Source organism: Melospiza melodia, chromosome 9 (assembly GCF_035770615.1).
Source record: "Melospiza melodia melodia isolate bMelMel2 chromosome 9, bMelMel2.pri, whole genome shotgun sequence".
Classification (NCBI taxonomy): domain Eukaryota; kingdom Metazoa; phylum Chordata; class Aves; order Passeriformes; family Passerellidae; genus Melospiza; species Melospiza melodia.
This window is the reverse complement of record NC_086202.1, coordinates 15,178,437-15,203,461: the sequence shown is the minus strand read 5'-3', so window position 1 is coordinate 15,203,461 and position 25,025 is coordinate 15,178,437. Positions and strand designations below refer to the sequence as shown.

General features: G+C 36.5%; 1 protein-coding gene across 7 annotated transcripts in view; it reads left to right on the top strand.

The window, feature by feature from the left end:
• The window catches only part of DNTT (DNA nucleotidylexotransferase), a 148,439-nt gene that overhangs the window by 107,528 nt on the left and 15,886 nt on the right, over positions 1–25,025 (top strand). For all 7 annotated transcript variants that reach the window (XM_063163457.1, XM_063163451.1, XM_063163455.1 and 4 more), the window contains 3 exons: positions 9,213–9,315; positions 15,894–16,157; positions 17,593–17,676. In XM_063163457.1, the coding sequence (XP_063019527.1) occupies positions 9,213–9,315; positions 15,894–16,157; positions 17,593–17,676 (451 nt within the window). The remainder of the gene's footprint in view (positions 1–9,212; positions 9,316–15,893; positions 16,158–17,592; positions 17,677–25,025) is intronic.

Below are 25,025 nucleotides of genomic sequence, written 5' to 3'. Positions count from 1 at the left end.
TTTTTTTACTGGTTGCAAAAAAAAAAAAAAAAGGTGTAACAAGTAGTTTAATGAAAGCATTTTTTAAATGTGCTTCTTTCATAATTAATAATGCAGACTTTTGTTTACTTATTTCAGTAAATAATTTGAATGCAGCTGACCTTTCTATTTTTTCTGCTGCATTATTAATGATGTTGAAGAGATCACTAGGTTACTGTTTTAGCAATATGTGTCTCAGTTAGCTAAGGTTTTGGTTTGCACCAGCTGAGATGGAAGCAAAAAACTGGAAAGCTTTCTGACTTTTAAATCTCAAATGTTGATGCATTATAAGGATTCCATCCTACCTTTAGGTACTTGGAGTACATATATAATCTATAACCTGCTCTGGCCAAATTTCTTCTCTGGCAGAACACCAGCAGAGTGTGGACGATGCACCTGAATTGGTCTTGAAAAAAATTAATAGCTATACATAATGGATAACCCAGATGTGGAAGGATTCAGTGCTCTCTCAGTTTGTAGGAGTCTGTGTTGGAAAGTGCCAGTCACCAATTACCTCCAAAGAAGGAAGTTCAAAAAACCTTAACCTTCTCTTTCATCCTCTCATATTAATTTATTTTTGGATAGAGGTAGAGGTAATTTTCTTTACCTTCCTTTCTTAGTGGTTGTTGTTGTTTTGTTTATTTGGTTGGGGTTTTGTTTGTTTTTGGTTATTTTTTGTTTGTTTGGGTTTTTTGTTTGGTTTTTTCCTAAAGTGCATCATACTTTCTGATAATTTACCAAAATATCTAGCATCTGAGTACACTGATTTGTATTCTTCAAAACTGGAGGTAGTTGAACTTCCTTGTCACCCAGTTTGCAAAATTCTAAAGCTGTCTTTAAGGATTTTAATTAGGCCAAAAGAAACTAGGTACTTCAGGATGTCTGAGCAGGTCTACTCTGAGATACCTCCTCTTATAAATAATAAAAAATATATCTTCTCTCCAGTCAGGTCTGATTTCTCAGTACTTATTACATAGTGGAATATGTTGTTTTTTCCTGCAGGTTTCAGAATAATTAAAATCTGTAAAATTACCAGTAACTAACGATGCTGTACCACTGTCTTACAGGCTATTTCTTAAGAGTGAGAAAGCTTGTTTCCATAGAATGTGCTGACAGAAGAGTTCACATGTGCAAAACTACATTGATGTTTTGAGACTAAATTCGTCTGCATGCCTTGCATTTCGGCTGGATATATGGGATCCCAAATCCACATCAATACTTATTGGACTGCTTGTCTCTTTCAAACATTGTTGAAGTATTTCTTGGTTTTTTTGTCATTGATTGGCACTGGGCAAAATCTGTTTATGCAGGAAGTTTCTATGATGTCATTTGAAATGCTTGATTGAAATTAAGTGTAATTTAAAGAATTTGCCAAGACAGCAAAAGCAAAACTTCAGCAATGTATTCCATGACTTTAAATAAAACTGTGACAGATTGGTATGGTACATTTCATAAGCTTTAAAGCTTGAAATTACATGGCCAGCTTCCAGGTACAGTTGTGCTATTTATATGAAATTGAGACAGCACTTGCAGTGATTCAAAGCTTAAGCATAGTTTTGTTTTGCTTGGTGGAATAGTGAATTTACTCCAAGTAGAGGATTCAGAGAGGCTAAAGCTGTTAGCAACAAAAAAGTAATCTTGTGTGCAAGCCAAAAGTGATAAATATATGCAGCATCAGGGTATAATTGGTGGCAGCCACGTTCAGGCATCAATATCATGGAAGGAAGACAAATACGTTTTTCCCATAGAGGAAGAACTTCTTGCTTGTGTGAGTGACTGACTGAGCACTGGAACAGATTGCCCAGAGAGGCTGTGGAGTCTCCCTCACAGGAGGTATTCAAGAGCAGTCTGGATGCAATTCTGTGCAAATTGCTCTGGGGTGACCCTGCTCGAGCAGGGAGGTTGGACCAGATGATCCAAGGGGGTCCCCTCCAACCTGATCCACTCTGTGAGTGCCAAAGCACAACAGCACCACCCGGGTTCTTTCAATTACTATCACTAGAGAGAGCCACACTTTCTAAAGAACAAGCAGGTGACTAAATTCTTACATTGGCCATTCTCCTATTGTGTTGTATTAGTAGGAACCAGACTGCGGGAAGACAGCTTTATGAATTATTTTAATAGTGTACGGTAGATTTGGTTGAAAAACAATTTTGCAACTGTTTTTCATGGAAATTGCTTTTCTGTTTTTAACAAATCTGAAGTTAAGGTTGGAGAGAAGTAGTTTCAGCATGTGAACTGCAGGTGGTCCTCCTCAGGGTAATACTTTCAAAAATAGGTAAATCACTTTGTTTTTAATATTTTTGTTTGTGATCAGTTTTTTTTCAGTTCTTCAAATTTTGAATTCCATTCAGATTTTCATGTTGTTCCATGACTTAGATGCTAGTGTATAAGAGAATCCTTACACAGTCTTATTTTAAACCAAATATTCTTTGAAATAGCCATTTGGCTAAAGGTACATAGAAGGCAACATATGAACACAGCAATATATAACACAATATATAATTCACCATTTGTTGTTTTCACAGGGCAGAGAAATATTTTCAGGGCTTTGCACAGAATATGTTTAACACATTAAATAATTGAAATAATTGAAATAATTAAATAACTAAAATGCAAATATTCTAAGAGAGATTTTGAAGATCAGTGAATAGCTCTAAGTTTAGCTACACTAGTCACTTAAGTTTCTCAGCTGAATAACTGTTTTCCTTTCATTGCATTAAATTAAATACCTGTTAAAGCAAAACTTAGCATCATGACACGAAGAGGAGTACCTGAGTGTCTTGTACTCTGAGAAATGTCTAAGTTTCTTTTGGGTCATAAAAGATACAGTCAAGCATCGCATGACATACTTTGATCTTTGAAAGTGCATTTAATGACATGAGGTGAGTGCCATGCATTACTGCCTTTTTTGAGGCAATGCAGTCACTGAGGGTGAAATTACGTTTCAAGTAAATTTAAGTGCTGTTGCACAGGTTTTTCACTGGTTCTCTTCACTTCAGTGATTTTTACCCTCAGAACAAAACTCGTAGAAATAACCAGTGATGTGATCCCTTCTGCTGCAGTGGGTAATGCTCCTTTCTTCTGACTTGATACAAGAAGATCTTTTAAGTAATTACTTGTCTGCATTGTTTGGTCATTCCCTAAAAGATTTCTTGAACAGAAGCTACTGATGCACAATACCAGCAATATCCTGCTGAATAAATGAGAAGCCAAAAATGCTTCTTTTTTGTATCCTTTATTAAAGCTGTATTCCCCTTTGCTGTCTAGTAAGGTTTCTGATCCTAAAGGGAAAGGATTTTTCCCAATGCTGCTTCATTGCAGAGTTGGATTAACTTCAGAAATAAAATAAATACATTCCACAGTCATGGAAAATAGCTTCTGCCTCCAGTGAATTAGAATTACTGTTACACTGGGCAAGAAAAATAGCATTTTAATGAAGTGTCCACCCTCAAGCACTTTTTCCAGAGAAGATACCTGTGAATCTTTGCCAAATGCTTACATAGTTCAGCTGGGTTTATGTTGAATTACTTGGCTGGGTGAAGAAGCTGCTGTATGCTACCTTTGGCAATTCAAACCTTTGTAGAAGTCTGATTTATAGCTGCCCAGGGGAACAGTTTGCAGTTTTCTCTATGTTTTTCTTTCAGAGACAGTATAACCTAAATAATTCTATTCTTAAATTAGTGGGAAAAGTAATTCTGCAGACAAAGCTATGACAGCAATTTTTTTTACCCACACATTCCCTCAAAATGAATCAGGGTAGCTCTCATAACTGTATGGTATCTTTTCAGTTAAATATATAATTATATCAGTTTTAATTTTAATTGTCTTTGCTAGTGGCAGAATTTATTTCAGTTGATTTAATTATATTATTGCTATTTTAGACATTATTCAGCATCCTATTAAACCATCTTATAGATATTAACTATACCCCAGAAGAGCACTGTAATGTACACTCAGGGAGCTATTAACCCTCCAGGGGCAGGAATTCCAGAATTTCCTTTGATATAGAATAAAAACTCTCAGTCAGTTGGGATTTAGAATTCTGGAAATATTCAACCCCAAGTTTTTATCAGCTGGTGCAAACAAAGTGCAACAGGGTGACTGAAAGGCTGGGCCTTGAACTCAGAGTCCAGCTATAAAATGTTAGCAGAGGTATCTTCCCACACTAGCACTTTTCATCTCCACCTGAGATTTTTTTGTACCTTACCACCTATGTAACATTAGAAAGAAGAGAATTAATTTTGACATCGACTGGCAACCACTGGTGTCAAACTGCTTTCAAAGGCAATTAGGATCTAATTCAAATAACTACCAGAACAGCAGAACTTATCTGAAGAAGCCCAACCCACATCTGTCTTCTACAGAGCCCTGATCAGGTCTTGGTTTACTGTTTTCCTCACTACTTCAGGCATGTTATTATTTCTGAAAAGCAGGTTCTGACTGTTGGCATTCACTGAAATCGGGGTATAGATACTTGCAGTGTTAAGATGGGGAGGAATCTTGGTTATTATTTTTAGTAACTCTGCTCGAAATTGTCATCTAGTGCTCATCATTAGTTGCATAAAGTAGCATGGTCATCTCTACAGCTTTTTCTTCCTATTTACTACCCTGCCCTGCACTGGAAGGCTTTCCTGAGTTTTAATTCTGGAATCAGAGTGATCTATGACTCTTAAAACTGCAAACTTAGGGAAGCATAGTATGGCTTGATGTGATAAATAGTATAGCTGAGCCTTCTGTCTAATTTGATGAACTCTAAAATAGCATCTTGCTTTAGGCATCCTCATTGATTTTACGTCAGCGTCATGTTTAAGGTGGAGATGAAGCACTGAGAGGACAAATGAAGCTGGTGCTGGAGTTTGGCACGTTTGAGAGCCCCTGCTTTATTCTGACTGAATGTTCCCTCTTCCCCTCTCCCTTGGCTGCCAAAGTGGGCACTGCACAATGTGAGTTAGGCTCACCAGTGCTTACATTTTGTATTCTGCTGTCTCTGCTTTCTGTGTGTCTGGTTTTGATTGTTAACTTTGGTTGAGCTGCTTTTGCCCTTCTGTGAGCATTTATTTTCTTGCTACCTAGTCTATATGTATGTGAACCACCATGGCATTGACACTGTTGAATCTAAATGTTGTTTTGGAAATGTGGAGCTGACCTGAATATTAAGGAAAGCTCCTGAGATAAAGCTGGAAGTGATTTGAAGAACAGCTTAACATGTGGTGTACAGAGCTTAGCTGGTCATTTATGCTTGCAATGGGCTGATGCAGTATTAGGCTGCTACTTAGGCTGTTAATACCCTCTACAGTTAGAATTTGTCAGAACTTCTATTTGTCAGAATATGTAATTGAGAGTTCCTGAGGAAATAACTTCAAATAAATGTTACAGCATTTTCTTGTCTTGGAAGACACCTTCTGCCACAAACAAAATAACTTTCTGACTTCTTTTAACTATTACCTAGTTCCTGTTGCAAATGAAACAACCATGTTGCAAACATAATAATTTCTTCCATTTAACAAACTCCTTCAGCATGAAATCAGTGTTTCAGAAACCCTTGCAGATCTGACTCTGCTAATTTCTTGTCAGTGTACTAATTGTATAAGTAGCAAAGCTTAATGTCCTTCTGAGTCAATAAAGCCATTCACTCTGGGCCTAGATTTCAGACCTGAAAAAAGGTTAGAGGAGAAAATGTTTTGGAATAATAAACTTGTGATTAAATTCTGAATTCAGTAAATTCTCTTTAGGCAAAATATTCGGGGAATTGTACTTATTGATCTACTTTGTAGACCACTGCTTTTCTGTTTTGTTAAAACTCTAGTAATTTTTGTGTGGAGATGGGACACTATGTAACAAGATTTTAAAAATCTGTGGTATCAGAGTCAGAGTCAGGAATTATTCTGTAACTATTTTGAAACGGGTAGAATTCTTCTTCTGTCAAACATCCAGGATTTTACTTTCTATGTAATAGTTGCAGCACTGTCACACTCCAGTACTTCAAGCCTAAAGAATGGTTTTTCTCTTTATAAGAGGTTTATACAAAGAAAATATGCAGTTCTTCATAGTTTGACTGACAGTAACATTGAATTATTTTAATATCTGGCTGTAAGAAATTGTCTGTCCCCTGTTCAACATCTCAGCAAAGACTGCTTAATAAGCAAATCCACAGGCATGCAGACTACCTGGGATTTGGAATATAAATGTATGTTCCTTTTCCTGAAAGGCACATGTTGGTTGGAGATAGGTTGTAGAAGAAAATTAATCAGGACTGCAGTTATTAGACAGAATTCCTGAGCCACTTCTATTTGGTCAAATTCAACTGATGTCAAACAATAATTCTATGCTGCTGTTACAGTGGGAGTTAAATGGGACCCAGCACAGAGGATAGAGTAAAAGTATGGCATTGATATCAGAACAGAGAGAAAGAAATGTTTGCACTAGGTGTACATATGTGTGCATGTTCCACTAGAGCTGTAATTACATGTTTTACTGGGCACGCACACTAAGGTTACTGGGGTTCCCCCTCAAGAACATGCATTTTATGGTACTTATAAATTATTTGTTTGCTGTTTCTAAAATAAGTGATTCTGCTACTTATTCAAGTGTTCTCTTCACTGCTCAAACCAAAGATCATTGCTCTATATTTCTTCAGCTATGTGCAACCTTCTAATTCCTAATTCCTTTTCCATTGCCACACAATCATCACTTCAGCAATTACATTTGTTCTTCTTATGTTTATGCATATTACTCATCTATATTCAAGAAAGTCTTCAAATGTCCTCACATATTTTCAAAGTTATAGTTGGTGACTTGGAATATAATAACATCAAGAAAGATAGTTCCAACAACCTTAAAGGTAATTAATTGACTACTAAGAAGCATTTTCCAGCTTTATACAAGTGTAGTCAGCCAAGAATTGAATGCAGTTAATTATTAGTGCACTGTCGTTTATTGTCTTCAGGCTTGAATAAATTATTAGAACAAAAGGTAAGCTGCAATTTCCATTCTTTTAGGTGCTGGGTGCTTATAGCTTCAGCCCAGTGAAAATTTAGGTTTAAATTTGAACAGAAGAAAAATATGTAAGTGGATTCTGAATAGGAAATCCAAAACTTTAATATTTTCCTGCTCAAAGCTTCAGAAAGCTGAATTCACAAAAAAAAAAAAATGCCACTGAGGGCATTTCAACAAATACTCTCTGTCTTGGGAAATAGAGGGCCAATGAAGCACCTTGGATTTCCTGTGATTTTATGGTTTGATTGATGCAGGATTTTGTAGATGATGTTAACCTAAAATATGTGGATGTTGAGGAAGCATGGGGAGTCAGCTCCCAATTCTATCAGCTTCCAATTTCTTCCTTTGATTTCTTTAAAAATAATTTTAAGCAAATATTCTTATGCCACTCTGCATCTCTAAGATAGGAATAGTGAATTCCTTACCTTTGAAAAATATTTTGAGACATGTTAGCAAAAAGTGCTATGTAAGAGCTTTGCATTATTATTGTAATTTTAGAGATAATGAATGGCATCCTACAAAATAACTCAGTGTTACATGGAATACTAAATGTTTTCTAACTTCTTGACTTTGAATTGCTGTTCAGTTTCTAAGCCTAGACTGATGCTTTGTTTGAAACCTCTTTGAAATAATTTCTACCTGTTTAAGCAATTTCGATTTTGCTGCAGACACAGCACAATAGTTGCATTATAGCGAGTATGACTGCTTGTCAAATGCAAACCCCAGACTTTCATCTCCTTAGAACTTTGTGCTAATGCTGTTCAACTATCCATCAGTTAGATGACTTCCTGTCACACAAATGGCAGTTGACAAGTGTGCCTGTCAGTTCTGTTCCTACAAATTTCCAAGTTTAGGAAACCAGGTTCAGTTTTAGGCATTATTTTAGGAGGATAAATAATTTAATTAAATTTTTTTTAAAAAGATTTTTTGGGTTGCACAGTTTTATTTTCATTGTTTGAATAGCAGTTCACAAGTTCTCTGAATTCTTGACACAGTGTTGACTAATGCCCTCCTGAATAATATCATCAGGTACCCTTGTGAGCATCAGCAAGAGCTGACTTTTCCCATAAACACATAAAAAACATTTGGAGGTGTCCTACACATAAGATTCACTACTCCAGATTTTGGGTGCGTACTCCACCAACTCCATAAAGAAGAGTTATTCTCATTGCAGAAATCTCTCCTCTCCTCTGCTCATTTCTCCTTAGGCTGGAGTGATTGCACTCAGTAAATGTGTGTGCAGTTCCTGTTGTACTACCAAGTCCAAAATTAAAATCTTGTATTGGTTCTGCAATACTCACATGAATTGCACTGTGAGATAAATTTTCATGTGTTCTCAAGCATTTTATAATTCTAAAGGGAAACATTCAATAACATGCTTTTGCCTGTTTTCCAATGATAGCCAAGTCTTAATCAGATTTCAGTTTAACACCTTTGGAAAGTAGATGAAAGACAAGCTGAATGCTTAGACTTAAAAGAGGAAAACAAGAGGTTATGGCATAATTTTTCATTAAGAACATTTGCAATTAATTTTGTGCACACAGATTTAATTATGAAATCCTTAGTGCATGTAATGAACAAGCTTTAGTCACATTAAGGATGAACTGCCCTCAAAAAAAAAAATTAATCTCCATCTCTGTAAAAAGCATTCTTACATTTAAAAGAACTGCAAAACAGTCAAAGGATTTATATCTGCTGGTAAAAGAAACAATAAATGTTCATAATCACAGTTTTGTACATTAAAATGTGCATCAAAAGCAAAGAAGAATATTGAATATCTGTGATAGTTTGATTGACAAGTTTATCTGTTGTTACTGCACTGCATTCATAATATGTAACATTGTATTTTGATTTTTGATTATGCTTTTTTTTTTAATCCAAAGATGACTAAAATCTTCCTTTTGGGGATTTAAGGGGAAGAAAGAAAGAGATTTAACATCTGCAAATGGACCTGTAGTATTTAGTTGAAAAACAGAGGACATAGATAAAATTGTAATTATTATTTTATAAAGAACACTAATAGACATCATAATAAAAATAAAATATTCAATTTTGTTTATGTTTGAAGCAACATTGCTATCACTTTATTCTGCAAACAACTTTTCTTATAATGCAGCAAAAATGCTGTCTTTGAAAACAGCAAAATTGAACAGGAACTTAACTCTTTTAATGTCCTTGTTATTTATTCCTTCTAGGGGTAAGAATATTGGACATGACATAGACTTTTTGATCACCAATCCAGGACCAAGAGATGATGATGAACTTCTGCATAAAGTTATTGACTTATGGAAAAAGCAGGTATGAACTAAAGAGCACTTGACCAAAAAGACATGCTCTAACTGCATTAAGCTTATATAGCTCTTAAAGAATGTCATATGCCTTGTTACAACTGACTGCAGTATTTTGGAGCAGGATATTGCTCTATTTGATTACTAACCATGATGATCTAGGTGCATCCTGTAGCTCTGAATGCTAAGGTTGAAGGCTATATCAGAATTGCACACACATTCTGTAATATCCTACCCTAAGAATATGCAGCTGGTCAGAGGGGAGAAATCAAGCTAGGTAGAGTTTTGAGTGTCAGAGAAAATTGTTCTTTTACTTCAGAAAAACTGTCTATTTGTTTAATTTCTCCTTGAGGTGGGAGTAGGTTTTCCCAGGGGAAGCTGCTCCAGGGAGATCCAACTTTAAGTGTAGAAATACAGAAAAATTGACACAGTTTTCCATGATGTCTGTGTTTGGAAAAATGCACACATCTTCAAGGTCCCTTCCAGTCCAAAGTGGTAGACAATTCTGTCATTTCTTAGAGGAGTTGCTCATCTAAGGGATGGATTTTTGGTTGTTTTGTTGAGGGTTTTTTTGCTCTTTTTTTCCTTTCTGTTCAGCTCTTCAGTTTCCAGCAGCTTTAAAGTTGGAGGTGTCTCATTTAAAACAGGTGCAGGTAGCTAAAATATTCCTGGGTCAGAAAAATACAGTATGTTGGGGAAAATGAACTTTTGTTTTTCTTCTACTTTTCTAGCCAGCTGAGATATTTTTCAACATTTACTACCAACACTATTCAAAAAAATAGACTACTTCTCAACAAGTAAAAGGCCAGCACCCTGAGGTGAATCATCAAGTGCCTCACTGCTAAGTCAAGTCAGCTTTCAGTGCTGACAGGCTGGAGAGGATGCTTTTGAATTGATTCTTGAGCTGTATACTTCAATTAATATATAGTGGGTTAACACATGAAAGATTAAAAACACCCAACTACACAGAAGCTTATGTGACTGTATGAGGATATCTGTTTCAAGTTTGTTAAAGCCTTTCAGCTGGCTTTGATGGAAGGGCCTCAAACTTGTTTTTTTCCTGGTTAAATGCAACGTTAGCTGAATTCCTCTTCTTCCAGTTGAATTTTGGTCTTTAAAGTGTTAAAAAGCTATTATTAATTTTTTAGTTTTTTCTCATTCCTCTGTGGAAGCTGTATGTGTTGGAGTAGATTGATAGCAGGCACTATTTAGACTACTCAAAAGCAATGAAGCCATGGCAATTAATGAGTGCTGAGGAAGTACTCTATTTTTATCAATCATTTTATTATTAATGTATAGGTCCTTTCACCGTTATTATATTCCCTTTACTATGAGAAACATTGCCTTTCTTCTTGGAATGGGTCTTTCCCCTTCTTATACACACTTGAATCTCTAGGAAACCAGGTATGGGTCCTCCAAAAATCATGCTTGTTATAATAGAGCGGAATGGAAAAGTGACAACAGACCAAGGCTAGAGCCTGCCCTGAGTGCAGCCTTTCTTTCCTTCTTTTCCACTTACATTACTGAGAAAAATGGCTGTGATCTGAGAAGTCTGACAAGTACTAAAGTTTTTCAGTTCGCTTTGGGCTGTTTTAATTAAAAGGAATTGAAAAAAAAAGAAAATGAAAATAAATTGTTCTTACTGGTTTTCTTGTTAAGGGGGCTATTTGGCAGAAAGGAGAGCAGGCAGAGTATGGAAGGCCAAGGGTGGCCAGGAGTTTGATAAAAAGATTAGGATTCTTCTAGAAATCCCAGCATGTAGAGCATATCAGAACAACAATGGTCATGGAAACCAAACCCAAAGAAGCTGGGTATATTTTAAATCTATGGACAATTATTTCCTGTGTTCTGTTTGTCCTCCAGACATTTCATGGTTTATACTAGTTACGCTACCTCTCTACTGTGGCATTTGTAATGTACAGGCTTTTACTGGCACTACTGAAAAACAAACTGCCCGCAAAATCAAAATGCAAAAAAGAAAGAAAGGATTTATACACCTCTTGCCTTTTTATTATCTTTGATTTATAAGGGAGAGGGGAGGACACAAAGAAAACACCAAATAAAGCACTTTGTAACTTTTTGCAGTAGTCTGCGTCACAGCTTGCCACTTTTGTGCTGCTCCTTCTAAGCCCAAGTTAATCAATGTACATCATGGAAGTTGTGATATTGGCTTCCTTTTGGCAGCTCTGAGTGAAGGATTCCACAATGTTTAACTTCTAAATTATGGACCACAGCTTTAAATAGTTTAAAAGGCCTTTTTCTTATCTTAAAAGTTTAGTGTTACAAGATGCTTCCATTGAAAGCTGCTGAAAATGAAGTGGCTAAATCAGCACCATTATGGTCTTTGATGCAGCATCACCAGGGATAAACAGGCTGGGGAACAGAGAATACAAAGTCTTCAAAGTAGAGTGGCAAAATGGAAAAGCTGTGATGCAGTACACAGGTTATGGTCTTAATGGCTCCAAAAAGCCTCATAAAGAAAGTAAGAAATTACTTTTGTGGGTTAGAGCTTGGAAGTCTGTGGGCAAACAGGCTGAGCCATCTGTGTCGATGTAGCTTCATTCACATACTGTGAATAAATGCTTTCATTTTTGCTGAAAACCTGTATAGCTATATTTAGCACTGTTCCTGTTTTATAGATACTTTCAACAATGGAAGAGATACTGTTACTACAGGCACTCCTGCACTCTTCAGTTTTTCCCTTTATATTCATGTAAATATAATGTTGTTTTTCTTTTGGCTTTAGGAAAATGAGTGATGGAGATGCCTGCCTGTGCTTACCTATTTTAATGTATTACTGGTCTGGTTTAAACTCTAGTATTCACCCTTGATAAGGGGATCAGGAAGGGGAAGGTTTGATGTCCCATTAAAGAAGGATGGTGAGGAGCAAGTAATATTTCTTCTTTTGCTGGAAACAGATTTTTGGAAACAGGGTTCACAGGAAAGCCACACATTCATTATTAAGTGACAGCTGGATTTTGCCAGCAACAAAACCTGTTTCTAAGACAAGATATAGAAATAATTAAGAAGCCAGAGGAAAGAACCTTTTGTTTCAGATGAAAGAGTGTATAAGGATGTGGAGCTCCTTTGGGAACACATACTGTCTCATTTTTCTTCGAAATTCATTATTAATTTTTTTGGTTCATTCTGACTCAGATGAGGAAATTCTTACCTAAAAGAGATTATTGCAAGGTGGTTAGAGCCTTGAACATGAGAAATCTTGGCTTAAATTTCTTTAGAGAGAGTACAGGGCTGAACCTGATTATCCTACTTGTGAGGTTATTGTATAAAGAAAGCAGAAGTGTTCCATTTCCTGCTGTGTTCTAAGATCTGGCATTTACTAAGACATGTGATCTTTCTGGGGTGTATTGTATAGTTGTGTGTGGGTGAGTAGGTACATGTAACTCTCTGTCTGTCTGTCTCTTGTTCAGAAGTGCAAATGCCCATGGCATAGAGAGGTAAACACCTTCATTGATGGATCCAGTGCTGATCTGTCCATTGCTGTCAAAGCCAGGCTGCTCCAGACATGCTCAGAAACAGATCATTCCCACACACTGGGAACTTCAAGATAAAAAGTGACCAAGGCAGCTGCAGGATTATGCAGCAGCTGCTGAGTTTTACACTGCTGATCAAACCTTTGATGCCATTTTCTAGTGACTTCTTATCCCAAAAGGCCTGACTTCTCCCAAGCATCAGTTCCTTTAGCTCTTCTACTTTATAGAATTCCATCCGTCTCATCAAGATTGAGATTTTTCCAAATTAACACGCTATTTTGGATTAGATATAGGAATTTCACTGAAAAAAAAAAGAAATGCAGTTTCACTTTATTAAACTATCTCAGAAGGAAATTTAGAGCAACAATGTATACATTTCAGAAGAACAATGTATACATATTCAGAAGAATATTGGATTTCATTTTCAGATGATATAAAATGATCCTACTTAGCTTTAGAGAATTAATCCAGCTAGCAACAACTATGAATAATGACAGCATGTAACACTAAATATGGAATAGAATTCCATTTAATTAAAAAGGACTGAGAATGCTAGTGACCATATTTGATTGATTTTTCGGTGATTGATTTAATATTTTTCTAAAAAGTCGTACTTTTCCTCAATTTGAACATGGATTTACTCCAATATCAATGCTATTGATGTGCCAGCACTCAGCATATTTAAGTAAAAGTGTGCAGTCATTCTAAAAATGGAAAATTGTTGAGAGTCTTCACATAACTGTTCTAAAAAATACATGTAGTTTTGATGGTGTTGTAAATTTGAGAAATTAAAATGCCCACACTAAAACTTGATTGTGTAAACAAGACCTACAGCACTTTATGGTGTACAGATCAATCTGAAATGTGCAAGGAGCTGCAGATTCCCTGACTCAGAGTAATGGGAAGGATGCAGCTCTGCAGCCAGCAGTGGCCAGAACTTCACACAATCTCCAAAGCTGACTGCCCCTTCAGGCTGTGCCTTTTCCAAGTGTACCTAAGTGCATTTCACCTTTGCTTTGTGGGATGATGGTGATGTCCAGTGTCTAATTATACTAGGTTAATTAGAAATGCTATCCCAATGCTTATGACCTAGGTTTTGGCTCCTATTAATGGTGATACCCTGACTTCTGGTATATACAGTGATAGTGTCCCAGATCTCCAAGGGCAAAAAAGAAAAATGAAGCAAAAAAAGAGAAAATACTGCTAAGTAGCTGACAGATTTTTACAAAAAATGGGCAGAATATTGGTGCTTAATCAAAGCATGAATTCATCAATTAATGATCAATGATGAATGATATTAAAATTGTTTTTATTAGCATTAAAAACAAGAAAATTAACTTGAAGGGAGTATAGCTTAATCAAAAAAGGCAGGAAAATAAGCAGTTATGCATTAACACGCAACAGCTGCTTTGAGTCTATATTTGGAAAGAGCAAGCATCAGTGCCTTGTGACATTGGGGTAATATTAAGAAAAAATTGCTGTTTTAAAGATAGATGTTACAGAGCACCTGCTAAATTTAAGCATTTTCAAATCAGCAGACTGTGAAACTAGTAATCCAAGAGCAGAAGCTACATAAGGAGTTTTCTCATATCAATTTATAATAAATCTTCATAATCAAGAAAAATTCCAAGCAAGTGAAAGAATGCCAATTCAAATAAAATAGTTATCATTAAAAAGGCTGGCTCATTGACCCATGAAGAGCCTATAACTGATTTCCAGTAGAATAATGGGATTGTTAATTTGGAGCTATCATCAACAAAAAGCTGGAGGCTAAGAATATGATAATACATATCAGAGTCTCTTCATGGAAATCATATCTTGTTAAGTGGTTTCAATATGCCTTTTCTTTGGGGGGGGACAGAATTATACTTCTGAGTGATAAAGATAATTTTATTACTGTAAAATATTCTCTAAGGCATGTAAGATATTGGCATGTAAAGTTACCACACCTGCACTAAATAAAAGAAATAATTAAAGTCTGGTTTTTAGTACTGAGGTATTCTTCCAAAAATCATTTCTTTGTTACCTGGGACATTAAGAGTCTTATCTGGAGACCCTTTGTCCTGGTTTTGGTCCAGATCAGAGGGAAGGGGCATGGCCAGACCCTAATGTTATTCAATACCACTTTCCATCATTGCCAGGGATGGGAGAAAGGGACTTTCTCTCTTCCTAGAAGAAGGATTTTTCTTCCAATGGGAGAAAGTATGGTGGTTGAAATAGTCTGGTATTTTACATGTAAATTGTTTCTTTCTTTGTCTTATGCCTTCTTTTGTTAATAGTGCTGCTGTTACTGTTTGCTGTCTTACCTCATTGCTGTTTCCAGGAAATTGTTCTTATCTCAGCCCATGATCTTTGCCTTTTGTGTTTTCAGTTGAGGTGGAGGAGGGGGAAGCAAGAAGAATGATTTTTGCTGGGCTACTAAATGGGAGAATACCATTCCTAAACTACAACACCATTGTAGTTACCAACTGACAGCCATCAAATAAAACCACTTATAGGCACTCTCAGTTCAATATTGCAATTTAAAAACACCCCTAATCCAGAGGAAGAGAATGTGTAAACTTTGGAGTGATTTTAAAACAGAAACAAAAAAGTGGTCCAAGGACCTAAAGAAATGGGCATTCCCTCTGAGCAAAAGACATGGAGATTCCAGACCTTGTCACAAGGAAATCTCGTGCAATAGATATGGTCCAAATGGAATCTTCCACTCTGGAATCCCTCAGCAAGACTAATAATATTTTTCTAGATGTCTGCTACATAGGAACACATCAGTCTTTACTCAGAAATTTCTGTTGACATTAACTAGAAAAAGGCTTAGGGGAAAAGGAGGGAGGGGAAGAATTGCAAATTCTATCTCTTTAGTACAGGGCAGGACCTCACTACTGTCAGATATCTACCAGTGCAGATTTCCCTCAAATATTTTTCCAAAGTCTGAAGCTGTTTCATGTCTCTCCTTAGCCTAGATTTGCCCTGGCACAGTTCCTTGTTTACTGAAATTACATTTCACATGAATTTTTAAGTCAACTGTCTATAAACTCTGGAATGACAGTAAAACCAGTTCAGCAATTCAATGTGAACAATATCTTCTCTTTAGGGCTTACTCCTTTATTGTGATATCATTGAATCAACATTTGTAAAGGAACAGCTGCCAAGCAGAAAAGTTGATGCCATGGATAATTTTCAGAAGTGTTTTGCAATTTTAAAATTATATCAGCCAAGAGTAGACAACAGCACTTGTGACGCGTCAAAACAATTGGAAATGGCAGAAGTCAAAGACTGGAAGGCAATCCGTGTGGATCTGGTCATAACCCCCTTTGAGCAATATCCATATGCTCTGTTAGGCTGGACAGGCTCCAGGGTAAGTAACCACAGCACTGTATGTTTTCTTAGCATTGCGAGCACATTTTTGTTGTTTCAGAACTATTCAGAGTTCATGGATTTAAAGATAATATTCCTGATGTCCACACATCCCATCTCATACTGTCATCCACCACAGGTCGTGGATTGGAGCTGATGAACTCATCACTAACATTTATGGATGTCTCTCTAGGAGAGTTAAGCTCTATTTTCCTTGAAGCTTAGTGTTTAGATTTATGAACTGGAGAGCTAGGTTTTTGGTCAGTTATGTTGTCTTTTACATCATGATGCTGTTAACAAGCAATTTAAATGGTTACTGGGTAGAGATGATTTGGAAAGCGTCACATAATTACAGGAAATTAAACATTTGAGGAAGAGATATTCTGAATTGGAACTTAATTTGTTTTGTAGGAAATTGAAAACAATTTGATATCTTTCTTTTTGGATTAGATCAAATGTTTTGTTTCAGTTGCATTTAAATTGACTCCTTTAAATTGTAAAAAACTGGAAAAAATTTAAAATCAGACATTAGTTTTGAACCAGAATAAAATATATTTTGATTTATGTTTTAATAAGAAAACTTGAAATGATAGCTACTTTCACAATAGACACTAGTTAGCTGGCATAATATAAAATAGTACACTATTTTCAAAATAAAAAAATTCTACCTAATGCAAACTCAAAACTCAAATTATTAATCTTTCTCCAGACAGAATTATTTTTTAATCTGTTCTACATATTTGCCTTCTGATGTTCATTTTTTAGGTAATGTTTGCATGGTACAATGGAGAGCTTCTGAGCCTGCTCTGAATTATCTTTTTGATGTGCTGGAAGCAGTACTGGTGCCTTGCCACTCTGTTCTGCTCAGGTTAATTGGAAGCAGGATGGCTTAGACCAGGCAAAATGTTGAAATTGATGTGTTCTCCTGCTGAGTTTGAGTTACTTCAGTCACTTTTCTGAGATAACAAAATGTATTTATTGGACTTTGGATTAAGTTCTGCAGACTTTGGGGTCTTTTCTTATCCTGGAAGTGTTTGGCAACTTAAAAGCCCTTCTCTCAACTCTGTCGACAGGAGTCTACACTAAAAACACACAGTGTGAGGCCCTTTGGATGAGTAGGAAATGACTTCATTTTTCTCTGCCTCACTGAGCTCCTACTCCCTGTTGGGCTAATCCACATCCAGACTGTGGGAGCCCATCACAGGTTTGCTTTTTTATACAGAGCCCAACTGCTGTCACAGAAACCGACTGCAATGACGGACAGATGCAAATGTTTGGATTCCTTATCTCTTCAGATGATTGATTTTATCAGACTGTATTCCTTTAATAGAAGTAATTTTTGGTCCTTAGTTTATTATTTGGTTTGGTGTTAGAAGGTGCAAAGGATAAGAATTTTGGTTTGTGCATGTGTTTGATACTTGCTCTGTCTTTGACAGCAATTTGGACGTGACTTGCGGAGGTACGCTGCACATGAGAGGAAGATGATACTGGATAACCATGGATTATATGACAGGAGAAAGGTACTGTTTATTCTCAGAAATAAAGCTAATGTGCTTTTATTTCCAGTTAGTTTTTTATATTCAAGTATATAGAATATTTTAGCTTGATTATCTGTTTGGTGGTAAAACAGTTCCACCTTCACATGATTTAGTTTCACTGGAACAGTCTGATTAAATCTGAACAAGTAAGTCTGGAAATCCTGAAATCCTTTTTTTTTTTTTTTTTTTTTTTTGGCATTTGTGAGGTAATTCCTGAAATGTAACAAGAAACATGAATTAGACATTTGTGTTTGATAGGAACTGTGCAGCCTTCACAGAACTGAGAACAAACCATCTGCAAGTATTTGAAAAAGGCACTTCACTGCCCCTCTGTCTCAGAAGGAGAGGTAATTTCTGTGTCCCCAGCACACTTTCAGCTCATATTGGTCTGACATTACAAAGGAAGAGGGGATATTGAGTGCCACAGGCTCAGTTAGAAGGCTTGAGGAAGTTTTTGCAGGGTATGACACTAAATAGAGATTAGGGATCATCCTGCTTTTAAAGCCCTGCATTCAGAAGTCTGGGTGGAGTTCTGTTTAGTCAGGCTTGGCAGCCTGGGGAGTAATTGGTATAATTTCTGGTATGAAGGCTCTTGGCTGCAGTTATACTGATCTCTGCATTTATCTGGCTTAATGTCTGTATTTGTACGAGGCCATTTAAATAATAAGCAAAAATTAATCCTGAAGATGCTTATTGATGTCAATTTAGGGAAAGGCAAAGAACCACGTCAAGATTTTACATTAATCTTTCCTATGTATTCCTTATAGAATGGAGACTGCTTTCAGCACCCCTGCTTACATGCACTATTGTCTCATTGCTTCTTTCTAAGGAGTGAGCTAAGCCATCACTCCATTTCAGCTTTCTCCGTATGTGCTCATCAGGTCCAGATGCTATAGCATCCTCAGTTCACATGGAAACCTGGGCAAATTATCAGGCTAATTATCCATTTAGTCAGATATCCTGTCACCAGCAATTGTCAACACTAGATGCTTCAGAAGAAAATATAAAATCAATAATAGGTAAATATGCTATCATGTGTCTAAAGAGGATGTTTCTTCACAAACTCATGGATGATGTCAGTGCATTCCTGCCTGTCTTTTATATTTTAAAAGTATTCAAGATATAAACTCATTTCCTTAACGTAACATGGTTGGTGTTATTATCTGCACATTGATATGTGCTCTGTCAATAGCTTTTTGGGTGTAACAAAAAATAGCACTAGGGAAAACCAAAGAATTTGAGGAATGCCAGTGTTATTTTTTGTATGCAACAAAATTTGCCAGCTTGGTGTTTGAGTTTGTATCCTTATATCTGCTGCTTTTACTCAGAGCCCTGAGACTTTCAGAGTTGAAAAATGGACACAGATCTTTTATGAACAACATCAATTTTTCTTGACTATGTTTAGGCTTTATAACTGATATATCATTAAAATCTTTCTGGGGAAAAAAAATAAATGTCAGCTTCCATGTGTTTTTGACTGGATTAGCCAGGATGATTCACAGATAAATGATGAGTTTATCTTCACAGTATGCTCTAGGAAGATGTTCTTGTCATCCCAAATTTTCAAGTAAAGAGCTGAGGCAGAGAAAGATTTAAAGTCTTAAACATTCATTGATTTCAAAGGCCCTGCATTTGCAGTGTCCTGCCTTAAGTTTCTCCTGTTGAGTATCTGCCTTGGAAATTTGAAAAATACAAAGAAATGTGTATACCCATGTTGTGGTTCCCCAAACCATCAGCTGTAACTGTAATTTAGTCTCCAGACCTTCTACATGTCTGAGTCTCAATTTACATTTCCTCAGTTCCTCAGCTGTACTGCCCAAAACTGAAGAAATTGACCTAAAGAGATGCAGAACTCAGAAAATATCATAAGGCAGGAGTTCTTTACAAAGGCCAAGAAGACAAACCAGCAAAACAAAAACCATACTGAATGAAACCCAAAATACCCAGACCAGATCTTCAGGGAAAATTTCAACTGTCTTGACCACAAAGTCCTTAATCTATGATTTCCATATGTCAATTGAGGCACATGGTTTGGTCAGCTGTCCCTTTCAGGGAGGGACTTTGCTTTCAAATCTGTCATCATCCCCCCCTTGCCCCCCAATATCTAGGTCTGCCATTTCTCGTTTAATTGCAAACACAGCTAGCTTGCTTCCAGATTCTGGTTTTTTTTTGCTGTAAACCGCAGATGCACTGCAGATTTCAAACACAAGAAGTTGTGTTAATGTGTTGACACAGCAGAATTCTGTTCTTGTTTCTGCTGCAGTCTCAGAAATAGCTAAATTACATTAGCTGACTTTTTCCACACAGAAAGAAACTTCTCAGGCAATATGCAATATGAAAAATTTCAGATCAGGGAGCACTGAATTTGCTTAACACAGACTCTTTTTTCAAGTAGTGTTATTCTAACAAGAAGCAGGGAGAGAACTCTCTGGCAAGTATACGAATATTTATAATCTAATGTGTTAAATTCAAATATATTTAGAAATATTTTTAACTTTACAATTTTGTATTAGGTTACTCCCACAAATGACAGTTTGAACAAAACCCTTCCATACTGCCACCCAGTGTGTACTAAGATCAGAAATGTGCAGAATATAGCAGTGGTGTCTGTGTGTGAAATTTGATGGCCCATAGTCGAAGAGGAGACATTTGCAGTAAATTGTGTGGCTGCCAAGGTTGATTCATTTCTAGGGTCATCAGAGTAGTTAGCTTAAAATAAGTGATAAAAATAATCTAATTTTACACAAGGGAACATATGCCCAAATTGTAAAATGTTTAGGGTTGGTTTGTTGGTTATTTTTTACATTAAACTAAAGAGAGAGAGGAGAGCAGATAATCTACTTTATTATAATCTTTGTTCTTTTCTTTTAAAATAGTTTGACTTGTAGGGAACAATAAAAACATGGGTATTTTATCTGTACTGCCTCATAAAATTGGATTGGAACATGAAAATTTGTATTTCATAAGTGTATTTCTCTTTTTGAGATGAAATCTTCCTTTCTTAAAGCTAAAAAAACCAGGAAGCAGATATCCCTTGTGCAAGCTGCTCAAGATCCCTCAACACAAGCTTAATTAAGGTTAATTAGGCACCATATGTGAAAACTGAAATACATCTTTTCCATATTTCTCTCCTGGTCTGCTGAAGAGAGGTCATCTTATGTCACTGGCTCTGTCCAGGCAGACAAACCTTCATGCACAGCTCTGACAGTCACTGGGGTATTGACTGGGGTAGAATTTGGGAGCTGGACCAAATCCTTTTTGCTTCATTCTTTTTCTTTTGTTAGTCTGTGTGTGTGTACAGAAAAAGCTATAGGAAGATCAGGAAGAATCAAACTATTCGTTGATCCTGCAGAAGATGAAGTCCTTTCCTTAAAAAACACTTGCCTGTCATCATTTAAAATTTTTCAAGTCATTATAAGAAGTTAATAAACCGTGTATAGCAAATATTATTTGCTCTTATTTAATTTCTATTTGGTGGAATGTAACTGTACTTGTAAGAGAATGTCATTCATTACAAAAGAAAACAATTTCCTGATTTGCTCTACATTTCAATATATAATTCAGTATACTTTGTACTCTATATTAATATTTATCAGCTGTTTGGCCCAGGTGCTTGCCCTGTGGCCCATTGTTGAAACGTGGTGGATGTCACAGAATCCCAGATTCCACTGTTCAAAGGGCTGCAGCAGGAGAGAGTCCTGCTTACTTTAATGTATTTCCAAAGGGATTCTGCCAGGAATTGGGAGCATTAACACAGCAGTTAGGAATCAATTACATAGCTTTGCAGATGGGAACAAAAGGAAGAGAAATTTTCTCCAGGGACTTGTTACAAAGTTACACTGTGAAATTATTCCTCAGCCTTGATTTATTTTTTTTTTCTATCTAGTGTGAATCTTTTTCATATCTTTGTTGGTTTTGGAAGACAGTGTGCAATTATCAAACTAATGATTTTTTCAGTTCTGTAATAAGAAGGGCATTTTATAGATCTTCCTTTCTTAGGAAAATTGTGACAAAAAAATTGAAAATTTGCGGCAAATTATCTGTCAGCCTCTTTTACATAAAAAGATGAGTGTATGTCCAAATCTGTGTGTCTGTAGAACTGTGTACTAAAGGTATGGAAATTAGCACATGTATAGTCCAACCTGAGGTATGTAGTTCCTGTGATTTACACCAGCTGGAGGTCAAACATCCCCACTCTTACAGAGTAGGGTTCACTAATCAGTCACAAGGAAGAAAGAAAAGTTGTACGTTCACCATGTCGTGTGGTACTATTGCTGCTACAAATGGCACGACATTTTTATGAATGGGCAAATAAAATTCTCTTTGTAAAACTTTCCTGAATAATGAGTGAACAATATGCTCTCTAGGAAAAATAGAAATGATTTTGCAAAAAAAAAACCAAACCATTTTTTCTGTGTGAAGCATAAGTCAGGTCAGCTGAACAGTAGGCTCTTTCTTGGAAAACTTAAGGTCCTTAGTCTGAAACCAGGACATCAACGGTTGTTTTGACACTCTGTTGGATTAGGAGGCAATTATCCCTTATCCCACAATAAATTTTTTTGTGTGCAATGTGCATTGTCTCTGGACTAGTGGTGTGCGTACTAGGGCATTGTTGGCAAGTTTTGACAACATCCTGACAGCTTTTTACCTGGGTGAAATAGAGAGAGATCTAGTGGATCTATCTGTTTCATGTCAGCATGGCATATGGAACAGCTTCATAGCTGGATTGTGGCCATGTAGAAAGTGTCTCTCTCCTGCATTTTACACACCACTCACTAATGGAAATTATCAAACCAAGTGTGAGATTGGAGGATTGAATTTGTCTTGTAAATTCTGATTTATAACTTGTATAAACCCATTTATTTTCACAGTATTCCAGAAAATCCCTTTCAAGTCCGATTATTACTTTATGCAGCTCATGGCAGCAAAAAGAAGTGATGTAAATAATTAGCATTGCTTATTTTTGTGAAAGAATAGATGGAGTTTTTGGGGTATAATAGATTAATTGAATTATTTGCATATGAATGTTCTTGCACTGACATTGTAGGTTGATTTTTTTTTGTAAGAGAAGGATCATGAGCTCAGTGTTATTTTGAAGAGTCATTGAGGCAGAAAGCAGTTATTAATTTTATGTCCCATGTAAATTTAAGATGGGAAATAGCTCCCTTAATGTTTTCTATTAGAGAAATATTGGAAAAAATATGACACTATTCAGATGACTGATTGATGATTGATGACAATTTTGCATTTAAAAAACCTTGTATGAATTTGAATGGCACAAAATGTTATTTAGTTGTTGAATAACAAGAGAGGTGGTTTATATAACTGTTCTGAATAACAAACTCACAAGATGCTCTGAAGACTTCATAATGGGACCCAGCCTTTCAAGCCATTAAGTGCTGTGCAGTTATGCTGAATATAGTAAGATTCTGTGATCCCAGATTTTTTAAGAGAGAGTTTACTTTTTCTTGGGCAACCATAATAAGCATGAAAGGGGAAATTTATCCTGGGGTTTCTTTCTGACTGTGAAGCTCACATGCCCTCAATAGTCACCATCAGTATTGTAGTGTCCTTTACCATTTGCCTGCAGAGTGAATTCCTATCTACAAAAACCCTGACTGACTCTTCAGGCAGGGCTTGTCCTGCCTGCCTTAGCAGGTATCTGTAAAGCCAAACAAAGGTGTGATCACAGCCCCAGTAAATGGCTATTTTATGGTAGCAATGCTCTGGTGAGCTGGCTTCAGGGTGTCTGGGTTCTGCTACTGCCCATGGTGTGCCCCAGTAGCTGCTTCACAGCCAACCTCTGTGTTTGCAGAAGGCAGCCCTTGCAGCCATGCCTGGCAACATCCTTGAGCCTCTGGCCTCCCTCATAATATTCCAGTTTTTCTGTGGCTGAGTCTGCATCTGCGTTGTGACTTTTATTTTGAAACATGGCTTACCTGACAGTGACCCTGCTGGTGGAAAAAGTCATTTTCATGTGTTCCTGTGGTGGCTCAGAGGACAGAAACTGCTCTGAGGAAGCCAGACTGATTGCAGGTGGTTGGGCGGTTACCTGCACTGCCAGAACTTTGTAAATATGTCTCCTTAATAAAAAGCCAGCTTTGTTTTTCAAGCAGGTATTTTTTCCTTTTACTGCCCAACACATTACTTCTCAAAAAATTTTATCATCAGGAAGAGCTGTCTATGATTTTTTTAACCTCATTTTATTACATGAAGTTGTGTAATATTCATAGTGTTTAATTGTGTATACATTAGTTGCAGTCTCTAAGTCAGTTATGTGGTATCATCTGAGAAAATCTACTCCATACTACCTTACATTGAAAAAATTGCTTGCAGAAGTTTACTTGCACAGTTAAAGACACATTTTTTTATGATTCTGTAAAACTGGAAGTTATAGTCTTATTTTGGCAGATGCTGCTCTAAAATTATAAAGTTATAATGGTGATATAATCAGCCTTGAGAACATCTTGATGAATTAAACATGCTGCAGCTGCAGAGTTTGCTTTAGACATCTGCAACAATGACTGGATTAAAGCTACAGTAAATATAAAGAGCCAAAATTTATAATATTGATTTCCACTGTGCTCTCTACAACTACCTGAAAGGAAGTTGTAGCTCTGTGGGGCTTGGCCTCTTCTCCCAGGCAACAGTGACAAGACAAGAGGACACAGTCTCAAGCTGCATCGGAGGAGGTTTAGATTGGACATCAGGAAGAATTTCTCCACAGAAAGGGAGATTGGGCATTGGAATGAGCTGCACAGGGAAGTGATGGAATCACCATCCCTGGAGGTGTTTAAGGAAAGGCTGGATGTGCCATGGTCTGGCTGACAAGGTGGTGTTGGGTCATAGATTAGATTTGATGGTCTCAGAGGTCTTTTCCAACCTAATAGATTCTGTGATTTGAAGATTACTACAGTTAAACCCTGAGTGATTGTAAAGAGATGCACATACTTTCATTTATGTTTCAATTCTTCTCACTTTCACTCAGGAAAGTGGAAATTGCATATGTGATTTGGGTGGTTTTTTTTTTTTTTTTTTTGCACCTGGTCTATTTTTTAAAATGAAGAATTAAAACAATCTACTTTTCTTACCTCCTGGTAAGTTAAAAATGATTAGACATTTTCTTATGTGCTTAAGTGTGCTTCTCCTTAGCATTTTAAATGTTTCTCATACAGCATATGATTGGTCATTTTTACAAAGTTTGCATGTAATTCATGTATATATTTAGCTAAACCTAATCTCTTTGCAATACCAACACAAAGATAAAAGTACATAATTGTCATTTCCTATGCTTGGTGTGTTTTTTGAGTGGTTCAGTGAAACCTGTATTG